At 41.8% G+C, this 15,829-nt stretch overlaps 1 protein-coding gene across 2 annotated transcripts in view; it reads left to right on the top strand.

Annotated features, from left to right (window-relative positions):
- Ccdc39 (coiled-coil domain containing 39) overlaps positions 1 to 15,829 on the top strand; it is a 36,850-nt gene that overhangs the window by 18,685 nt on the left and 2,336 nt on the right. The window contains exons 12-16 of one of the 2 annotated variants that reach the window (XM_004652314.3): positions 1,282 to 1,419; positions 2,962 to 3,170; positions 9,833 to 9,956; positions 14,252 to 14,411; positions 14,771 to 14,877. In XM_004652314.3, the coding sequence (XP_004652371.2) occupies positions 1,282 to 1,419; positions 2,962 to 3,170; positions 9,833 to 9,956; positions 14,252 to 14,411; positions 14,771 to 14,877 (738 nt within the window). The remainder of the gene's footprint in view (positions 1 to 1,281; positions 1,420 to 2,961; positions 3,171 to 9,832; positions 9,957 to 14,251; positions 14,412 to 14,770; positions 14,878 to 15,829) is intronic. The other variant, XM_045161457.1, reaches the window with a different exon arrangement.

Here is a 15,829-nt window from a genome sequence, read left to right as displayed (position 1 = left end):
TAGCCCCGGTTTATCTCTATTTTAGGGCAGTTGGGAAAATTGAGAGTAACTTCTGTCTCAGCAGACATTGAGTGGTGGTGTTGTGACGACATTAGTACTAGAATCTGAGCTTATGAACCCACAGAACAGCAGAGGAGGATTTTGTAGCTGAGGCTCCTTATCCTGGCCGGAACTGTGTCTGGGCCCTGTTACCCATGAAGCTGGCTAAGGAGAAGTTCACAGAAATGCAAGTGAATGCCCAGGAATTAACGAGGATGTGCTTTTCTGTGTGATGGCGTGACATTACACAGTCATTTCCTGTGTCCTTCCCATGCCACTCCAATTCTTACCTGGCAGAAGAAAAACAACCTCAGATTGACAGGAAAATTAAATTTTAATGATATTTTTCTGCATATAATTTTATTAAATAACCCCTCCCATGCCATTTTTTTTCCCCTATTCTTATGGTTTGTCTGCAATGATAGGTCCTGATGCTTTGGAGAAGTATAAATAATGAGAAAAGCAAAGATCGAGGGGAGAAGGGTGGGTGAAGGGGAAGGAAAGGAAGAAGAGAGGGGAGGAGAATGAGATATCCATGTGCTAGAAGGTTTGATTTAGGATCCGCAGAGGGGACTGGCATCACAAACATGAGTTCAGAGTGGGGAGAAGAACGTGAACTTACGACACTGGAAATCTGTCATCTGAGGTGTCAGACGTAGTTACACACTGGGCAGAATAGGACCTTATCCAGCAGTTCCCTCCAGTAGCTGCGTTACATGGCACTTCTGGGCTGGCCCTTTCCTACAGACACTCACGGTCTGCTTCCAATCTCACAGTAACCCACGGCTGGGCCGGGGGAGGGAGGCGTGTACAACTGTTCTTATTTCCATGAGAAAGGGCAGAGATTTACATGGTTCATATGTCATCAAGGCTATCGGACCCCCAAACCTGCAGTGCCAACCAGACCTTGTTCTCTCCACAGTGGCAATGAGAGTCTCAAAGTGGCCTCAAGAACAGGGGCAGCATGCCACCATGAACTGAAATGAATGGTGAGCACTTCAATGTGCAGGTGGAGTTAGAACCACACAGGTGTCTCTAGCATTATTGATCTCACACTGAACTCAAACATCAGTAAAAAGTGAAAATGTTTCTCGGTGAATGCCTGTGGATATTAGAGCCCCAGCCTTCTCAGAGAATTTGAGACACCTAGTTGTTATATTGAAAAGTATATAATGTAGTGCAAGATACATTTATTGTAGTATGCCGTTCATTTAGTTATTTTAAAATATATTTTTTTTACAGAATGATCTTTACTTCATTAAGAAGTCAAACACTAAAAGCAATGATGAAAAACAGTCTCTCCTGAACAAAATGAATGAGCTCAACCTTTTCACTGAGAGATCAGAGAAAGAGCTTAATAAGGCTAAAAGTTCGAAACAGGTGCAATAAAGTTCTATGAAGCTTTATAATATGTGATATATATATGTATATATATTCATATTATATTATATATATTATATATGTATATATACATATATATGCGTGTGTGTAGCTTTACAAGCATGTTTTCATGGCAATTGTAGATGAAATTTAAAATATAGCAGATAAGAAGAAAATAAGTTATTATGCTCACTTATTTCAAGATAGAATGTTAAGGTCTAATATCTCCTAATTATTTTTTAAGGAAAATTATATCCATATTTTGTGATTACAAATGTTTCTTAAGACAGTAACTGTTTTTAAAGTAATTCCTACAGACTTTTTACAAGCATCTCTCTTTATTTAGCATCTTAATTGACCATTGTAAGGTTTAGGGATGTCTGTTTCTAGCCTAGATATTACTCTTGTGTAAAGTGAATATATCTCCTGTACAGTTCAATTAGTTGTTTGGAGTAATTCCTACTTGCATAATCATGCTAAAAAAATGGTATTTTTAGTTTTTTTTTTTTTTTTTTTTTTTTTTTTTTTTTTTTAGGTAGGGTTTCACTCCAGTCCAGGCTGACCTGGAATTCACTATGTAATCTCAGGGTGGCCTCGAACTCACAGTGATCCTCCTTCCTCTTCCTCCTGAGTGCTGGGATTAAAGGCATGTGCTGCCACCTAGCTTATTTTAAGTATCTTAAAACTATTTTTAAGCCCATGGGGCTGGAGAGATGGTTTAGAGGTTAAGTGCTTGCCTATGAAGCCTACAGACCCCGGTTCGAGGCTCGATTCCCCAGGACCCACGTTAGCCAGATGCACAAGAGGGCACACACACATCTGGCGTTCGTTTGCAGTGGCTGGAGGCCCTGGCATGCCCATTCTCTCTCTTTCTCTCTGCCTCTTCTCTCTCTGTCTGTCACTCTCAAATAAATAAATAAAAATAAACCACAAAAAACTATTTTTAAGCCCAAATCCCCTGTGGGTGGTTAAATTAATAATCTGCTCCAGCAGTGTGTTGTATTCCATTCTATTTACTATCCTGTGACTGAATGATGTAATTGATAAAGTCGTTTCCAATCGAACCTGGGTCCTTAGGCTTTGCAGACAAGCAAGCACCTTAACTGCCAAGCTATCTTTCTAGCCCCTTTTCTGCTTCCTTTTAAAAAAATATTTTACTTATTTATTGGAGAGAGAGAGAGATTGGAAGAGGCAGATAGAGAGAAAGAATGGGCACACCAGGGCCTTTAGCCACTGCATATGAACTCCAGATGCGTGCGCCCCCTTGTGCATCTGGCTTACGTGGGTCCTGGGGATTCGGAACTGAGGCCCTTAGGCTTCGAGGCAAACGCCTTAACCACTAAGCCATTTCCCCAGTCCCCCTTTTCTTTAAAGAAAAACTAGAATCATGTTTCTGGGCCATTTATATTTAATCCACTTGTAATGTCTTAGTCAGCAGTCAAAGTAGAAAAAGGTATCATTTCAAATTTGACTTCTGTGCCAATGAAAAAGAAAACTACCTTGGTAAAATCCTTTCCATCTATGACAATTGTACGGTTCCAGGACTTGATGATCGAGGACAACCTTCTGAAGCTTGAGGTTAAGCGCATGCGAGAACTGCTCCACAGCAAGGCCGAGGAGGTCCTGTCCCTGGAGAAGAGGAAGCAGCAGCTGTGCTGTGCCATTGCGGAGCGCAACGAGGAGATCGAGGTGCACAGGACCATGCTGGCCTCGCAGATCCGCTACGTGGACCAGGAGCGGCAAAGTGTCAGGTGCGGCCAGGAGACCGCCTGCTCCCTGCGTCCTCCCCGTCCCTCCTCCCTGACTTGGTCTGGGCTTTGAATCTCAGTACCAGACGCAGGCTCCATTGTACCACAGGTCGAGGCTCCTGCCTCTCCTGTTCTGTTGGCTCACTGGGCACCCTTTAGATTGTGCCAGTCAGGTTAAGATGAGTTATCTACTTGGAACGAATTCTTCTCCATGATTTCCAGAAAGGGTCCAGTAATGCATTTTTCCCACACCCAATAGCTGTAATTATTCAAGCAATATTCCTGTAGTGGTTTTGTGTATCTTATGCTATTACTCCTGGCCATGTGTTATTTATTTATTTTTATGTTACTGCTAATGTTATCTGTCTCCTTTTAAAGCATTTCAGTTTTGTTTGCTTCTGGTATGTAAATACTGCACAGTGGATCTCTCTGCATTCAGTATTCAATGCCCTCACGGAAGTTCTGATCTAATGGTTCGTCTGTAGAGTCTGGTTTTCTAGGTATTTCATTCACATCCTGTCTGAGCAGTCTTGAAACCTTCCTTAGTGTTCTTTTACTGTACTGGCTTGGACCTCCAGTTAACGCTGGGTATCGGTGATTACAGAGACTTTGTCTTATGCCTCATCTAAAGGGAAAGCTTTCATCATTTTACCATTAAATATAAGGGTTGCTGTAGTCTAAGTTAAATTATTTTGCTTATTTATTTGTTTGTGGTACAAATGATTGAACCGTGGGCTTCACGTGTGCAAGACAAGCTGAAATACATCCTCAGCCCTGTTTAGAAACACTCCTTGCCATATGCAAGGATCTCCTTCTGTTTTATTCTCTGCTAAAACTTCATTCAAATTGTCTAATTGGGAATGAGTGCTGATTTTCATGATGTATGTTCTACATTCATTGATATCACTTAGCTCCTTCAATCTGTTAATGTAAGTAATTATAATTAGCTTTTGAAAGTTTAAGCAACTTTACATGCCTGGAGTAAGTCCAGCATATCTTTTGTTCACGTCTAGATTTTGTTTGATAATATTTTATGCAGTTGTTTTACCTGTTTTGTGAACAAATGACCCATGTCTCTTTGCTCTTAATGCCCTTATTAGTTAAGGTCATATATATCTTCATACAGTGATTTGTGTATTTCTAAGTTTTCTCTAGACTGGATAAGTCTGCAAAAATATCTTCCTTGGATTTTCAAAGACCTCATTGGTAAAGCCATGGGGGGCCTGGAATTTTCTAAATGTGAGGATTTTTGACCCTTGGTTAATTTACTTATTGTGATATAACAATGTATATTTGTGGTTCTATTTGCTTCTGTTTTGGTAAGCTATATTTTTCCCTGAAAAAAAATTTTTTTATCCAAAATTTCAATTTATTACTATAAGGTTATCTGTAATATGCTGTTATTTGACAGCTGTACTGTTTGTAGTGATGATCTCTTTTCATTCTGCATCTGGGTTATTTGTGCCTTCTCTTTTTGGGATTGGGTCAGTCTTACCAGAAGCTAATCGGTTTGTCAATATTGGAAGACAAGGCCCTGGTTGATCTTTCCCTAGCCACACATCCATTCACTATTTCATAATTTCCACTCTCTTCCTTCTGTGGTTTCTTTTTTTTTTTTAACTTTTTTTGTTCATTTTATTTATTTATTTGAGAGAGACAGAGAGAGAGAGATAGACAGAGAGGGAATGGGCACGCAGGGGCTTCCAGCCACTGCAAACGAACTCCAGATGTGTGCGCCCCCTTGTGCATTTGGCTAACGTGGATCCTGGGGAATCGAGCCTCGAACCAGGGTCCTTAGGCTTCACAGGCAAGCGCTTAACCACTAAGCCATCTCTCTAGCCTCCTTCTGTGGTTTCTTGAAAGGTTACTTGGGATAGGCGTGTTTACTAATTTTCATCTTTGAAGGCTAAAATTTTTCTATTTTAGCAGCCCACAGTTTGATGTTGTCACGTGGCCTTTTTCTTTGTCTTTTCTGCCTTGCATTATTTTAATTGAACGTCTGTTCTAAAGAAACAGCTTCCTGAGGCCACGCAGGCACAATGTGCGCTTGAGCCGCATTGCCACGACCAAGAAGCTCACACACCATGGCCTCCAGGCTCCTCGCGTCCACGCGGATTTCTCCCTTCAGTCCTGTTGCACGTCCTTCCCAAACAACTGCTGTTCTGATTTTTATGCTTAAAATTCAGATCCAGGTTTCAAAAGCCTTATGTAAATGGAAACCATTAGCCAGAAAATCCTTTTCCTGGCTTCATTCGTTCATCATAATTATTTTTAGACACATCTATGTTGTAGATGTCAACAATTCATTCTTTGTCATCCGATGTTAGAAGACTTTTCTATAAGGATTAGGCACTTAACATTGCAGTAGTCTGTACACTATATGGTCTTTGTTTCAGTAACTGTCACTGTAGAGTGAAAGCAGCCTTTGAAAATACATAAATGAGGCTGGAGGGATGGCTTAGCGGTTAAGCGCTCGCCTGTGAAGCCTAAGGACCCCGGTTTGAGGCTTGATTCCCCAGGACCCACGATAGCCAGATGCACAAGGGGGCACACGCGTCTGGAGTTTGTTTGCAGTGGCTGGAAGCACTGGCACGCCCATTCTCTGTCTCTCTCTCTCTTTCTCTCTCTGTCACTCTCAAATAAATAAAAATAAAATAAACAAAAACTTTTAAAAAAATACATAAATGGAGGTGCATTACTGTATTCTGGTAAAGCCATCTGGACACTGAAGTTTCATTTTCATGTAATTTTTATGTTCCATGAAATATAATTCTTTTTTTTCCCCCAAATATTAAAAATTTAGGTCATTGTTTGCTTTTAGATGTACAGAAATAGATGGTAGGAGGTATGGTTTGATGACCCGGGCTTTTCATTGCTGAATAGTAATATTCTACTCTATGTTTACTTCAGTATATTTTATATGTACACTTGATAAATGGATATTCAAGTTATTTCCAGTTTTCAGTTATTGTAAGGAAAGATATTTTGAACATTCAGGTTTTTGTCATAGCATGTGGCTAAATGCTTGGGAGAAGAATTGTTGGATCATACAGGTAGGTACATATTTAACTTCAAGAATCATTGAGATTGCCCTGTATCCACTCTTTGCTTTCCTGCTTTTAATTGGCTTAGTAAATTTTATCCCCTTCCCCCTTTCCTCTTCATTTATATGAAAGATATAGCTGTTGCAGTCAGGGTCACACTGCTGGCAGAAATCACCCAACTAAGAGCAGCTTGTGGGGAAAGAAAGGTTTATTTGGCTTACAGACTCAAGGGGAACCTCCACGATGGCAAGGAAAAACGATGACATGAGCAGAGGGTGGACATACCCTATGGCCAACATCAGGTGGACAATAGCAACAGGAGAGTGTGCCAAACACTGGCATGGGGAAACTGGCTACAACACCCATAAGCCTGCCCCAACAATACACTCCCTCCAGGATGCTTTAATTTCCAATTACCATCAGCTGGGGAGACTAGCATTCAGAATACTTAAGTTTATGGGGGACACCTGAATCAAACCACCACACACACTATAATTTTGTTCTTTTAAATCAAAAGAAAAATATTTTATACTTCTTTTTCCTCTGTTTTCTCTCCTCATCTTTCATGTATTGAAATCACTAGTTACATTCTTCTAGATTACAGTGGTTTTAGGGAAGTATGGTTCAAGGTTAATTCATTTTCCTTTGCAGAGAACCAGTTTTTGTTGCTTGTTTTCTCGTGGTAGCTCTGTGGTAGGACAATTTCAAATTCTTGATGATTCATAATGATTTTTCATGTGATTGAGTATTTGCTCATTTTTTGCTGTTTCCTGCCTAGCATTGGTCAACTCTCCCAATTATTTCATCCTTGTCTTTCTTTGGATCATAGGGATGCTTTCTGATTATTTTTTTTCTTGCACTGCTCTCTGTTCTCCCCATTTGTTGGTCATTGTTAGTAGATGATGGTGTCCTGGAAGGTGGCCTCTGGGGTTCTTAATTTTTTTTAAATAAATTTTATTCCTTTTTTGACTTTTTGAGGCAGGGTCTCACTCTAGTCCAGGCTGACCTGGAACCACTTATGTAGTCTAAGGCTATCCTTAAACTCACAGCATTCCTCCTACCTCAGTTTCCCAAGTGCTGGTATTAAAGGTGTGTGCCACCATGTCCAGCTGTAGGTGTTTTTTTTTTTTTTTTTAATTAACGTGTTTCTCATTTTCTACTTCTTTTATTCCATATACTCACACACATGCAAATAAATAATGTAAGGCTTTAAAAAAATAAGGAAAATTCTAATTTGTGATACTGAATATATTTTACCACCAGTGTTCTTTTTTATTCAATATTTTGTTTTTATTCTCTCCACTGTCTGTCATGCATATACATGCTTGTGCACATTGTGCCAGGTCTCATTTATTCTTATTAAATTGCTTTATTTTTTTAAGTTGAAACTTTGTATGTATACATTAAATGTTGGCGCCATCATTTCCCTCCTCCCTGGCCCCACTCCACTGAGGGCCCCCCTTTAGTGGGATTGCTGGTATTCACCATGGAGTTGTGGGGTATGAGTTGTGGGAGCAGCAGTCTGTTATTGTGGGGGGAGCAATGCCTCTGGATATTCCCTCCCACCCTGTGGCTCTTAGATTTTTTTCCACCTGCCTTTCACAAAATTCCCTGAGCCTTGGTGGGTGTGCTTTAAGTCTCCATTAGTGTTGAGCTGTCACAGCTCCTGGATTCTGCTTTGGTGCATTTTGAGTGTCCTCAGTGTCTCCATCACCCTGCGCAGGTTGTCAGGCTCGCCATGGATGCAGCGCTCTTGCTCATCTCGCCAGCTCCTTGTGTTTTCACCTGGGCCCTGGCTGCTGTGCTGGGGGCGGTTCATCGGCTCACAGGGAGTCAGCTGTCTGTCCTTGTCCTGTTGATAGACTTGGTTGTCCTCAGTTCTCGCTGCTTTCTGCAAAACAGAAGCAGATTCTGCAACAGACAGTGAGATCATGATAGGTTAAGGGTATAAATGTCGTTAATTTGGAGAGATTTTGATGGGGGTAGCCTCACTTTTGGCCAAAGACTAGTGGAAGCTTCTCACTGCAGTCCATAATCTTGGTATCCATGGGATTCTAACTTGGTTCCCAGTTCTACCTATGATTTCCTTTCCACTGAGTGGCTACCTACCTAGGATGGGCGCCACTATCGCACAGGTGTGTCCATTTTGTCAGGATGGTTGCATGAATGTAGCAGGATCCCGTGCTTGCTCACAACGTTGTTGGCCATTTCCACCCAGCATCTCATGTTGTGGTTTTCAGCACTATATGGGCTAACCACAGGGGAGCTGCTTCCTTCCAGATTCAGCCAGATCTCTCAATGCTGTGTCAACAACATGTGTTGTATTCAGTAATAGGGTCTTACCTTTCCCTTCAGGTGAATAATCAAGTGCTTTCACAGAGGTCTGTCTTGTCTGTCTTATAGATCTTGGATTAACAGCTTAATGTGGGTTATAACCCATTTCTAGTACTGGGATTCACCAGCAAGGGCCAAATATTTTAGGTTAGGCTTTATCTTACCCTCTTCAGGGCCCATAATGTCAGATAATCCCTCTATGCTCCTGTCTAGGGTTATATCTTTTAGACTGCTATCCAGGAGGAAGATTTCTATGGTGCTAATTCATTTGGGATTTAGTTTTGTGTATATCTCTCCCCCTCCCATCCCTGTCCCCCTCAAACCCTCCCATTCTTCTTATCTGGCCCCTGAGTTGTTTGTTGAGTATGACAGCAATTCAAGCTGCTCCAGTTTAGGAATCACAGACGAGGGGGAGCATGTGGCATTTGCCTTTACCACCAGTGTTCATGGGGTAGGAAAATGGAATTAAAATTTTTTTTTTTTACTATTGATTTATGAGACAGTGGAGAGAGAGGGAGAGAAAGACAGGGAGAGAATGGGCATGTCAGGGCCTCTATGCAAATGAACTCCAGGTGCATGCCACCTTGTGCACCTGGCTTCATGTGGGTACTGGGGAACTGAACCTGGATCCTTAGACTTTGCAGGCGAGTTCCTTAACTGCTGAGCCACCTCTCCTGCCCTGGGGATGTGGGGGTTGCTTTTATGAGGCCACAGCAAGCATTAAGTTACCTTCCATATTGCCATGCATATTACATTGCCAGTATGATTTTAAAAATAATCCCTAAAAAATAGCTCATGAAATATAAAGTTACTGAAGAAAAATTTAGTCGACATTTAAGAATCTTGAGTCTGAACATTGGGGGCGAATCCTGTATTACTTTCTCATATTTTGCGTGCCCATAAATACTAACTCGTTGTCTGTGCTTTGGCAGCAGTCAGAAGCTAGAGGTGTTTCCCTTTGGAAGTTAGGCATGTTTGCTCATTTCCCATTTGCGAATATCTGTGACACAGTGAACTGTACTTCTGGAGTCCCACCTGAGCCCCTCTTGCTCTCAATGGGATGTAATCCTTTGTGTCTGTCACAGACTCTCATGTCATCCGCTAGCATCTAGGAAACAGTGGCAAGATAACTTACTAGTATTCAAGTTAGGCAAACTCTGAGACTTTCATGTGGAGTCATTAAATTACAACATGAGAACGCTTTTAACCTGCTTCAGTAGATTAGTAGCATAAATCCCAATGTCCTCAAAAAAACACTTTGTTGTCTTAATTTTTTCTTTTCATTAGTGCTGATTTTCATGAACGGCTAAGTAAGATTGATAAATTGAAGAGCAGATATGAAATCCTCACTGTTGTTATGCTGCCCCCTGAGGGAGAAGAAGAGAAAACACAGGCCTACTATGTAATAAAGGTAATTTTACAATCCATACTGTTGTTATGCTGCTCCTGAGGGAGAAGAGTTAAGAAAGCACAGGCCTACTATGTAATAAAGATAATCTTATGGACTTACAGCTATGATGAAGGGTGAAGTAGCCTTTGTTAACTCATTTTGTTATTCTGTTATCCACTATTTTTTGGTCCCTATGATAAATACCCGAGAGAAACAGTTTACAAGGAGAAAAGATTTTTTTTGCTGTTCCAGAGGTTTGGCCCATAGTCATCTGGCTGCATGGTTTCTGGGCTGCAGTGAGGTGGAGGAGCACAGTGAAAGGGTACGATGGAGCGAAGCTGCCCACCACATTGCCACCAGGAAGCAGACAGTGATATAGGACGTGGGGCAGGGACAAGATAAATACCTTGTAGTACTAAAGAAGCTTTTCAGAAGTAATTAACACCTAGTTTAATACCAGATAGTAAGTGTACGGAAGAGATGAGCTATAGAGAGATATTGTGAGCTAGCCATGGTACCCCCTCAAAGGAATTTCCTTCCCCTCCCGCAGCGACTCACTTCCTCCAGCCGCGACTCACTTCCTCCAGCCACGTCCCATCTCCTAGTTTCTACCACTTCCTTAAAAGAACACTACTATCTGGGGACCAAGCATTCAGTACACGAACCTGTGGAGAACATTTTGTATTTTTTAAAATTTTATTTATTTATTTAAGAGTGACAGAGAGAGAAAGAGGCGGGGGGGGGGGGAGAGGGAGAGAGAGGAAGGAGAGTGGGCACACTAGTGCTTCCAGCCACTGCAAATGAACTCCAGACGTGTCTGCCCCCTTGTGCATCTGGCTAATGTGAGTCCTGGGGTATTGAGCCTTGAACCAGGGTCCTTAGGCTTCACAGGCAAGCACTTAACCGCTAAGCAATCTCTCCAGCCCACATTTTTTTTTTTTTTTTTTTTTTTTTGGTTTTCTAAAGTAGGGTCTCACTCTAGCTCAAGCTGACCTGGAATTCACTATGTATTCTCAGGGTGGCTTCAAACTCTTGGCGATCTTCCTACTTCTGCCTCCCGAGTGCTGGGATTAAAGGTGTGCACCACCACACCCGGCTACATTTTGTATTTTTAAACCATAACTTTCTGCCCCAAATTGTCATGTTCATCTCACAATGAAAAATGAAAACAGCCACAAGTCCCCAAGTCTTAATCTTCCAGCATTACTCAAAAGTCCAAGTCCAAAATCTCTTCTGAGACTCTAGGCCATATTTTACCTGTGAATCTGAAAAATCAGAAACAGGTTCCATTCTCCCAAGATGATAAAGCACAGGGTAATGGTTCCATCCCAAAGGCAGGCATAGGTGGATAGAAAGCACTGATCAGTCCAAAGCAAGACAGAAAGCCAGTAAGGCAGACATTCACTCCTGTATCTGAGGCTCATGGTGACATGCGTGGTCCTAAGGATCTGGGCTTCTCCACCATGGCCTTATTGCTTGCAGTCCCTTTGGCTTCACTTTTTGCTTGTAGTTTTCCTTAGCCTGTTTCAATGCCTGGCATCTCACTTCCTGGGATCTGCATTGTATCTTTGGCTTCATGCTTCCAGCTTCACACATCATCCTCTCTGGGACCATGTGCAGGAATATATACAGGCTGGTCTCCAAGGCCTTCCTTTGCAATCTGGGAGGAGTCATTCATGACCCCATGACTTTTGCATATGACATGCCTGTACAACCATCATCTGGAGGATAGCAATGTCTGTTGCAGTTCAGTGTCTGGGCCCTCGTAGGCCACAGCTGTTATGGCATGTGAATGGGTGGCTGAACATTTTCCCAGGTGACCCTGTGACAGCAGGGAACTACGGAGCTCCTTGTTTCAAGTAAACTCTTTCAAGTGACTTTTACTCCTTTACATCACTGCAAATTCGAGATGAGTTGCCTTCAAAGCTGCTTTCCTGTCCTCCTGCACAAAGTACCTGCCTCTTTCCAGTGTGACAATCTCTGCAACGACCACACGGGCCTTGCCACAGCTTTGCATGCTCCTTGTCTGGCCACACTTCCAATTTTTTCAAACCACCGTTCTTTAAAGAATTGTGTGTGTTCCTGTGTATGAATGTGGGTGCATATATGCCACAGCATGCCTGCAGAGGTCAGGGGCTACCCCTGAGCTTGGTCCTCTCCTTCCACCTTGTTTTTGAGGGAGGCTCTTGTTTGTTTCTCTGCTCACAAGTCTGGAGGGCCCACCAGCTCCGGGATCCTCCTTGCTTCCCTCCCTCCTCACTGAAGGCATCCCCAGTTTCACACTGGTTCTGCCAATCTGGATTTGGGCTGTCTGGCTTGCACAGCAAGAGCTTTACTCACTGAGATATCCCTCCAAGCTCTTTGCTGGGCCATATACCTGGCTACAACAGACAGCAATAAATACCCAATGCTGCACAGCCTTGAAATTTCCTTTGCCAAATCAATCTTTCACCTTCGAATTCAGCCTCCCAGTCTTGGGGCATGGACAAAATGCCAACAAGTAACTTGCCAAAATGTCTATAATTCACTCCCTACAGGATCCTCATGACTACCTGAAACCTCAAGAGCCTGGCTTTTACTGTCCACGTTACTCTCTGAATTCCGTTGTTATAGGATTCTGAGGCGGGGTGGGGAAAGGGGTGAAAGGGGGCAGGGAGTTTCTTTCCCTGGCCTGTAAATTCCAAGTTTTAGATCCTCATCCATTCCAACAAAGAATTCAGCAAATGGATCCTGAAAAGGTTAAATTATAAGGTTTGGGAACATTAGTATCCAGGGAAAGGCTGGAACATGAAAAGGATTTCTAGGGAAACTGGAAATTGGCCAGAGCTTAAAGGAACACACACACCCATATACCCACGTGGGAAGTGGAGCAAAAGGATGGAAGCCTTTTGCCTTCTCATTAGGGGAATAAGAAAGAAAGAAAAAGGTAGAAGGTCAGTTAGTAAAGGTCCCCTAGCAAGTTTCTAGTATTTTCATATTCTGAACTTATTGTTGGATAAATCCATTGATGAGTTCAGACCTCAGAACCCAATCACTTCTTAAAAGCCTGACCTCTAAACACTGCTGCACTAGGGACCAAGTTTTCCACACGCGAATCTCTGAGGGGCATCTCAGATGCAAATCATATCAGGGCCCCCTTCCTCACGTGGAAAATGGCGATGTTATTTATTTTTTGCTTTCTGGCATCTCACCCTGACACCTGCCTTCATCTTCAGTGCTGATCCTACCTGTCCTCTGCACACGTCTGTTTTCGCAGGTGTATTGCATTAAGGCCTACTCTACTAACCTCAAGTTGACTAAAGTTTTCATTTGCAAATAAGATCATGTTCTGAGGTAACTAGGTGTTACGACTTCAACTGTAGCTCCTGTTTGGTCCTGTAGTAGCCTTTGGCCTATGCCTGGTGCACACATGGTTTTATTTTTTAACTTATTTCAACTTCAGTATGTTTCTTAAAAGGAAAAGTGAAAACATAACACAGAGCTGGCATCTCTTTGTATCTTACCCTGAAATCTTTTTTTTTTTTTAAATTATTTATTTATTTATTTGAGAGCGACAGACACAGAAAGACAGATAGAGGGAGAGAGAGAGAATGGGCGAGCCAGGGCTTCCAGCCTCTGCAAACGAACTCCAGACGCGTGCGCCCCCTTGTGCATCTGGCTAACGTGGGACCTGGGGAACCGAGCCTCGAACCGGGGTCCTTAGGCTTCACAGGCAAGTGCTTAACCGCTAAGCCATCTCTCCAGCCCTTACCCTGAAATCTTTATAAGCCATCAGCCAGTTTTGTTCTTACCATAATCGACACTATCCAGTCAGAAAATAGTATGTCCATATTGTGGATATGCCTTTGTCACTTTTTACTTCTAAGACATGAAATGATCAGCTGTGGTCAGTGTGCTATGGCTATAGATGTTAGTTCAAAATAGGAAATGAGAAATTATCCTGACTCTTTCAGACCAAAACCCTCTTGAATCCATGGCTTCAGGGAGGTTTGGCTTCAAACCTTCCTGACTTACCTCAATTCTTACCTCAGTAAAGCTGATAGATACTTAACTTTTCGGTGGCTTTTTTCCCTAGGAGAGTTTTACAGAAGCATTGGTTATACCTCCACTACCATTCTGCATCCCAGGTTCTGTATTTCAATGGCCTAAGAATTTGTTCTTTTGTTCCACATGAAGCCCAAGGAAGTCTCATCTGATACTATCTGTAGACCCTAAAGTTAAATGGTGTGGTTGGGCATTAACTATTTGCTGATTCAGTTTCAAAGACACATATTCCTCCATGATTAATAATGTCAGCTCTGTTCTGTACTTTATAGGCTGCTCAAGAAAAAGAAGAACTTCAAAGGGAAGGTGATAGTTTGGATGCTAAGATCAACAAAGCTGAGAAAGAAATCTACGCTCTAGAAAACACCCTGCAAGTTCTGAAGAGCTGTAACAAAAATTACAAGCAATCTTTCCAAAAAGTGACTCCATCTAGTAAGCCACAGTCATTCAGGTGTACATAGTGAAGCCCTCAGCTAGTCCCAAGGAACACTATGGGGCAGAAGCCAAAAATGGACATTTGCTTGAGCCAGAAAAGCCAATGATACTCCTCACCTCCTTTTGTAATTGGTGTGCTAAAGTATTATTTCCATTATGAGTTATATTGTATGTGGCATATCACTTTGTTAGGAACTTGTAAATCTGAAAACACATTGCAGTATATTGCAAAGGCTACTACATGTCTATACTGCAGATTTAAGGCATTTAACCTTTCATAACTGCCTATATATATATAAAGAATTTAAGATTGCTTTTTAATAGTATATTGAAAATTCAAACTAATCTTATTTTAGGTGATGAGTATGGGCTAAAAATTCAACTAGAAGAACAAAAAAGGGTTGCTGATGAAAAGTACAGATACAAACAAAGACAAATCAGAGAACTTCAAGAAGACTTGCAGGTGAATGCCATAGGCTTAAAATTATACTCACACATACAAACAGAGAGAGGCAGACAAGAATGGTCATGCCAGGGCCTCTAGCCACTGCAAACAAACTCCAGGTACATGCACCACTTTGTGTATCTGGCTTTACATGGGAATCAAATGTAAATGGCTTTGCAGGCAAGCACATTAACCACTGAGCCATCTCTCCAGCCCTGCCATGGGCATCACTACTTAATCCTGCACACAGAATTTAACTGTTTAGAAGTCTCTTTAGGAAAGCAGACCATAAGAGGTCAGCATCTCATTTAAAACAGAGAAAAAAATAAGTGCTGAGCAAAGATTTGTTATTTGGTCAACAAATTTGTTATTTGATCCAGCACAGCAATCAAGTGACAATCTACCCACCAGTCACCCATTTGTGCTCTTCCCAATGCCTTAAAGACTGCATTATGATTACATCTTAAAACAAGTTTAAAAAAGAGAAATAATCCTGTGTAAAGTAGCTGCTAAGCAAATCACTGAAAGACAAAAATATGTGCTTATTTGTAAGCTGGCTCCAAATGAAACCCTTAATAATTTTTTTTACACAAGCTTAACATAATATGAACAGTGAATCTTTAAAAATTATGATATCAAGTCATTATATTAAATTTTCCCATGTGCTATAAAAATAGCTCCCAGTGGAATTATATACAAAACCAGACCATTATGCTCATTATACACCAACAAAGTACACACACACACACACACACACACACACACATACACGTAAGAAAATCAGCTGGGTGTGGGGGCGCACAGCTTTAATCCCAGCACTCGGGAGGCAGAGGTAGGAGGATTGCTGTGAGTTCGAGGCCACCCTGAGACGACAGAGTGAATTCCAGGTCAGCCTGGGCTAGAGTGAGACCCTACCTCGAAAAACCAAAAAGAAGTAAATAAGTGAACACTTTACAGGTGGTAAGTCAGT

Source organism: Jaculus jaculus, chromosome 11 (assembly GCF_020740685.1).
Source record: "Jaculus jaculus isolate mJacJac1 chromosome 11, mJacJac1.mat.Y.cur, whole genome shotgun sequence".
Taxonomy (NCBI): Eukaryota; Metazoa; Chordata; class Mammalia; order Rodentia; family Dipodidae; genus Jaculus; species Jaculus jaculus.
This window is presented reverse-complemented; position numbering and strand designations above follow the sequence as displayed.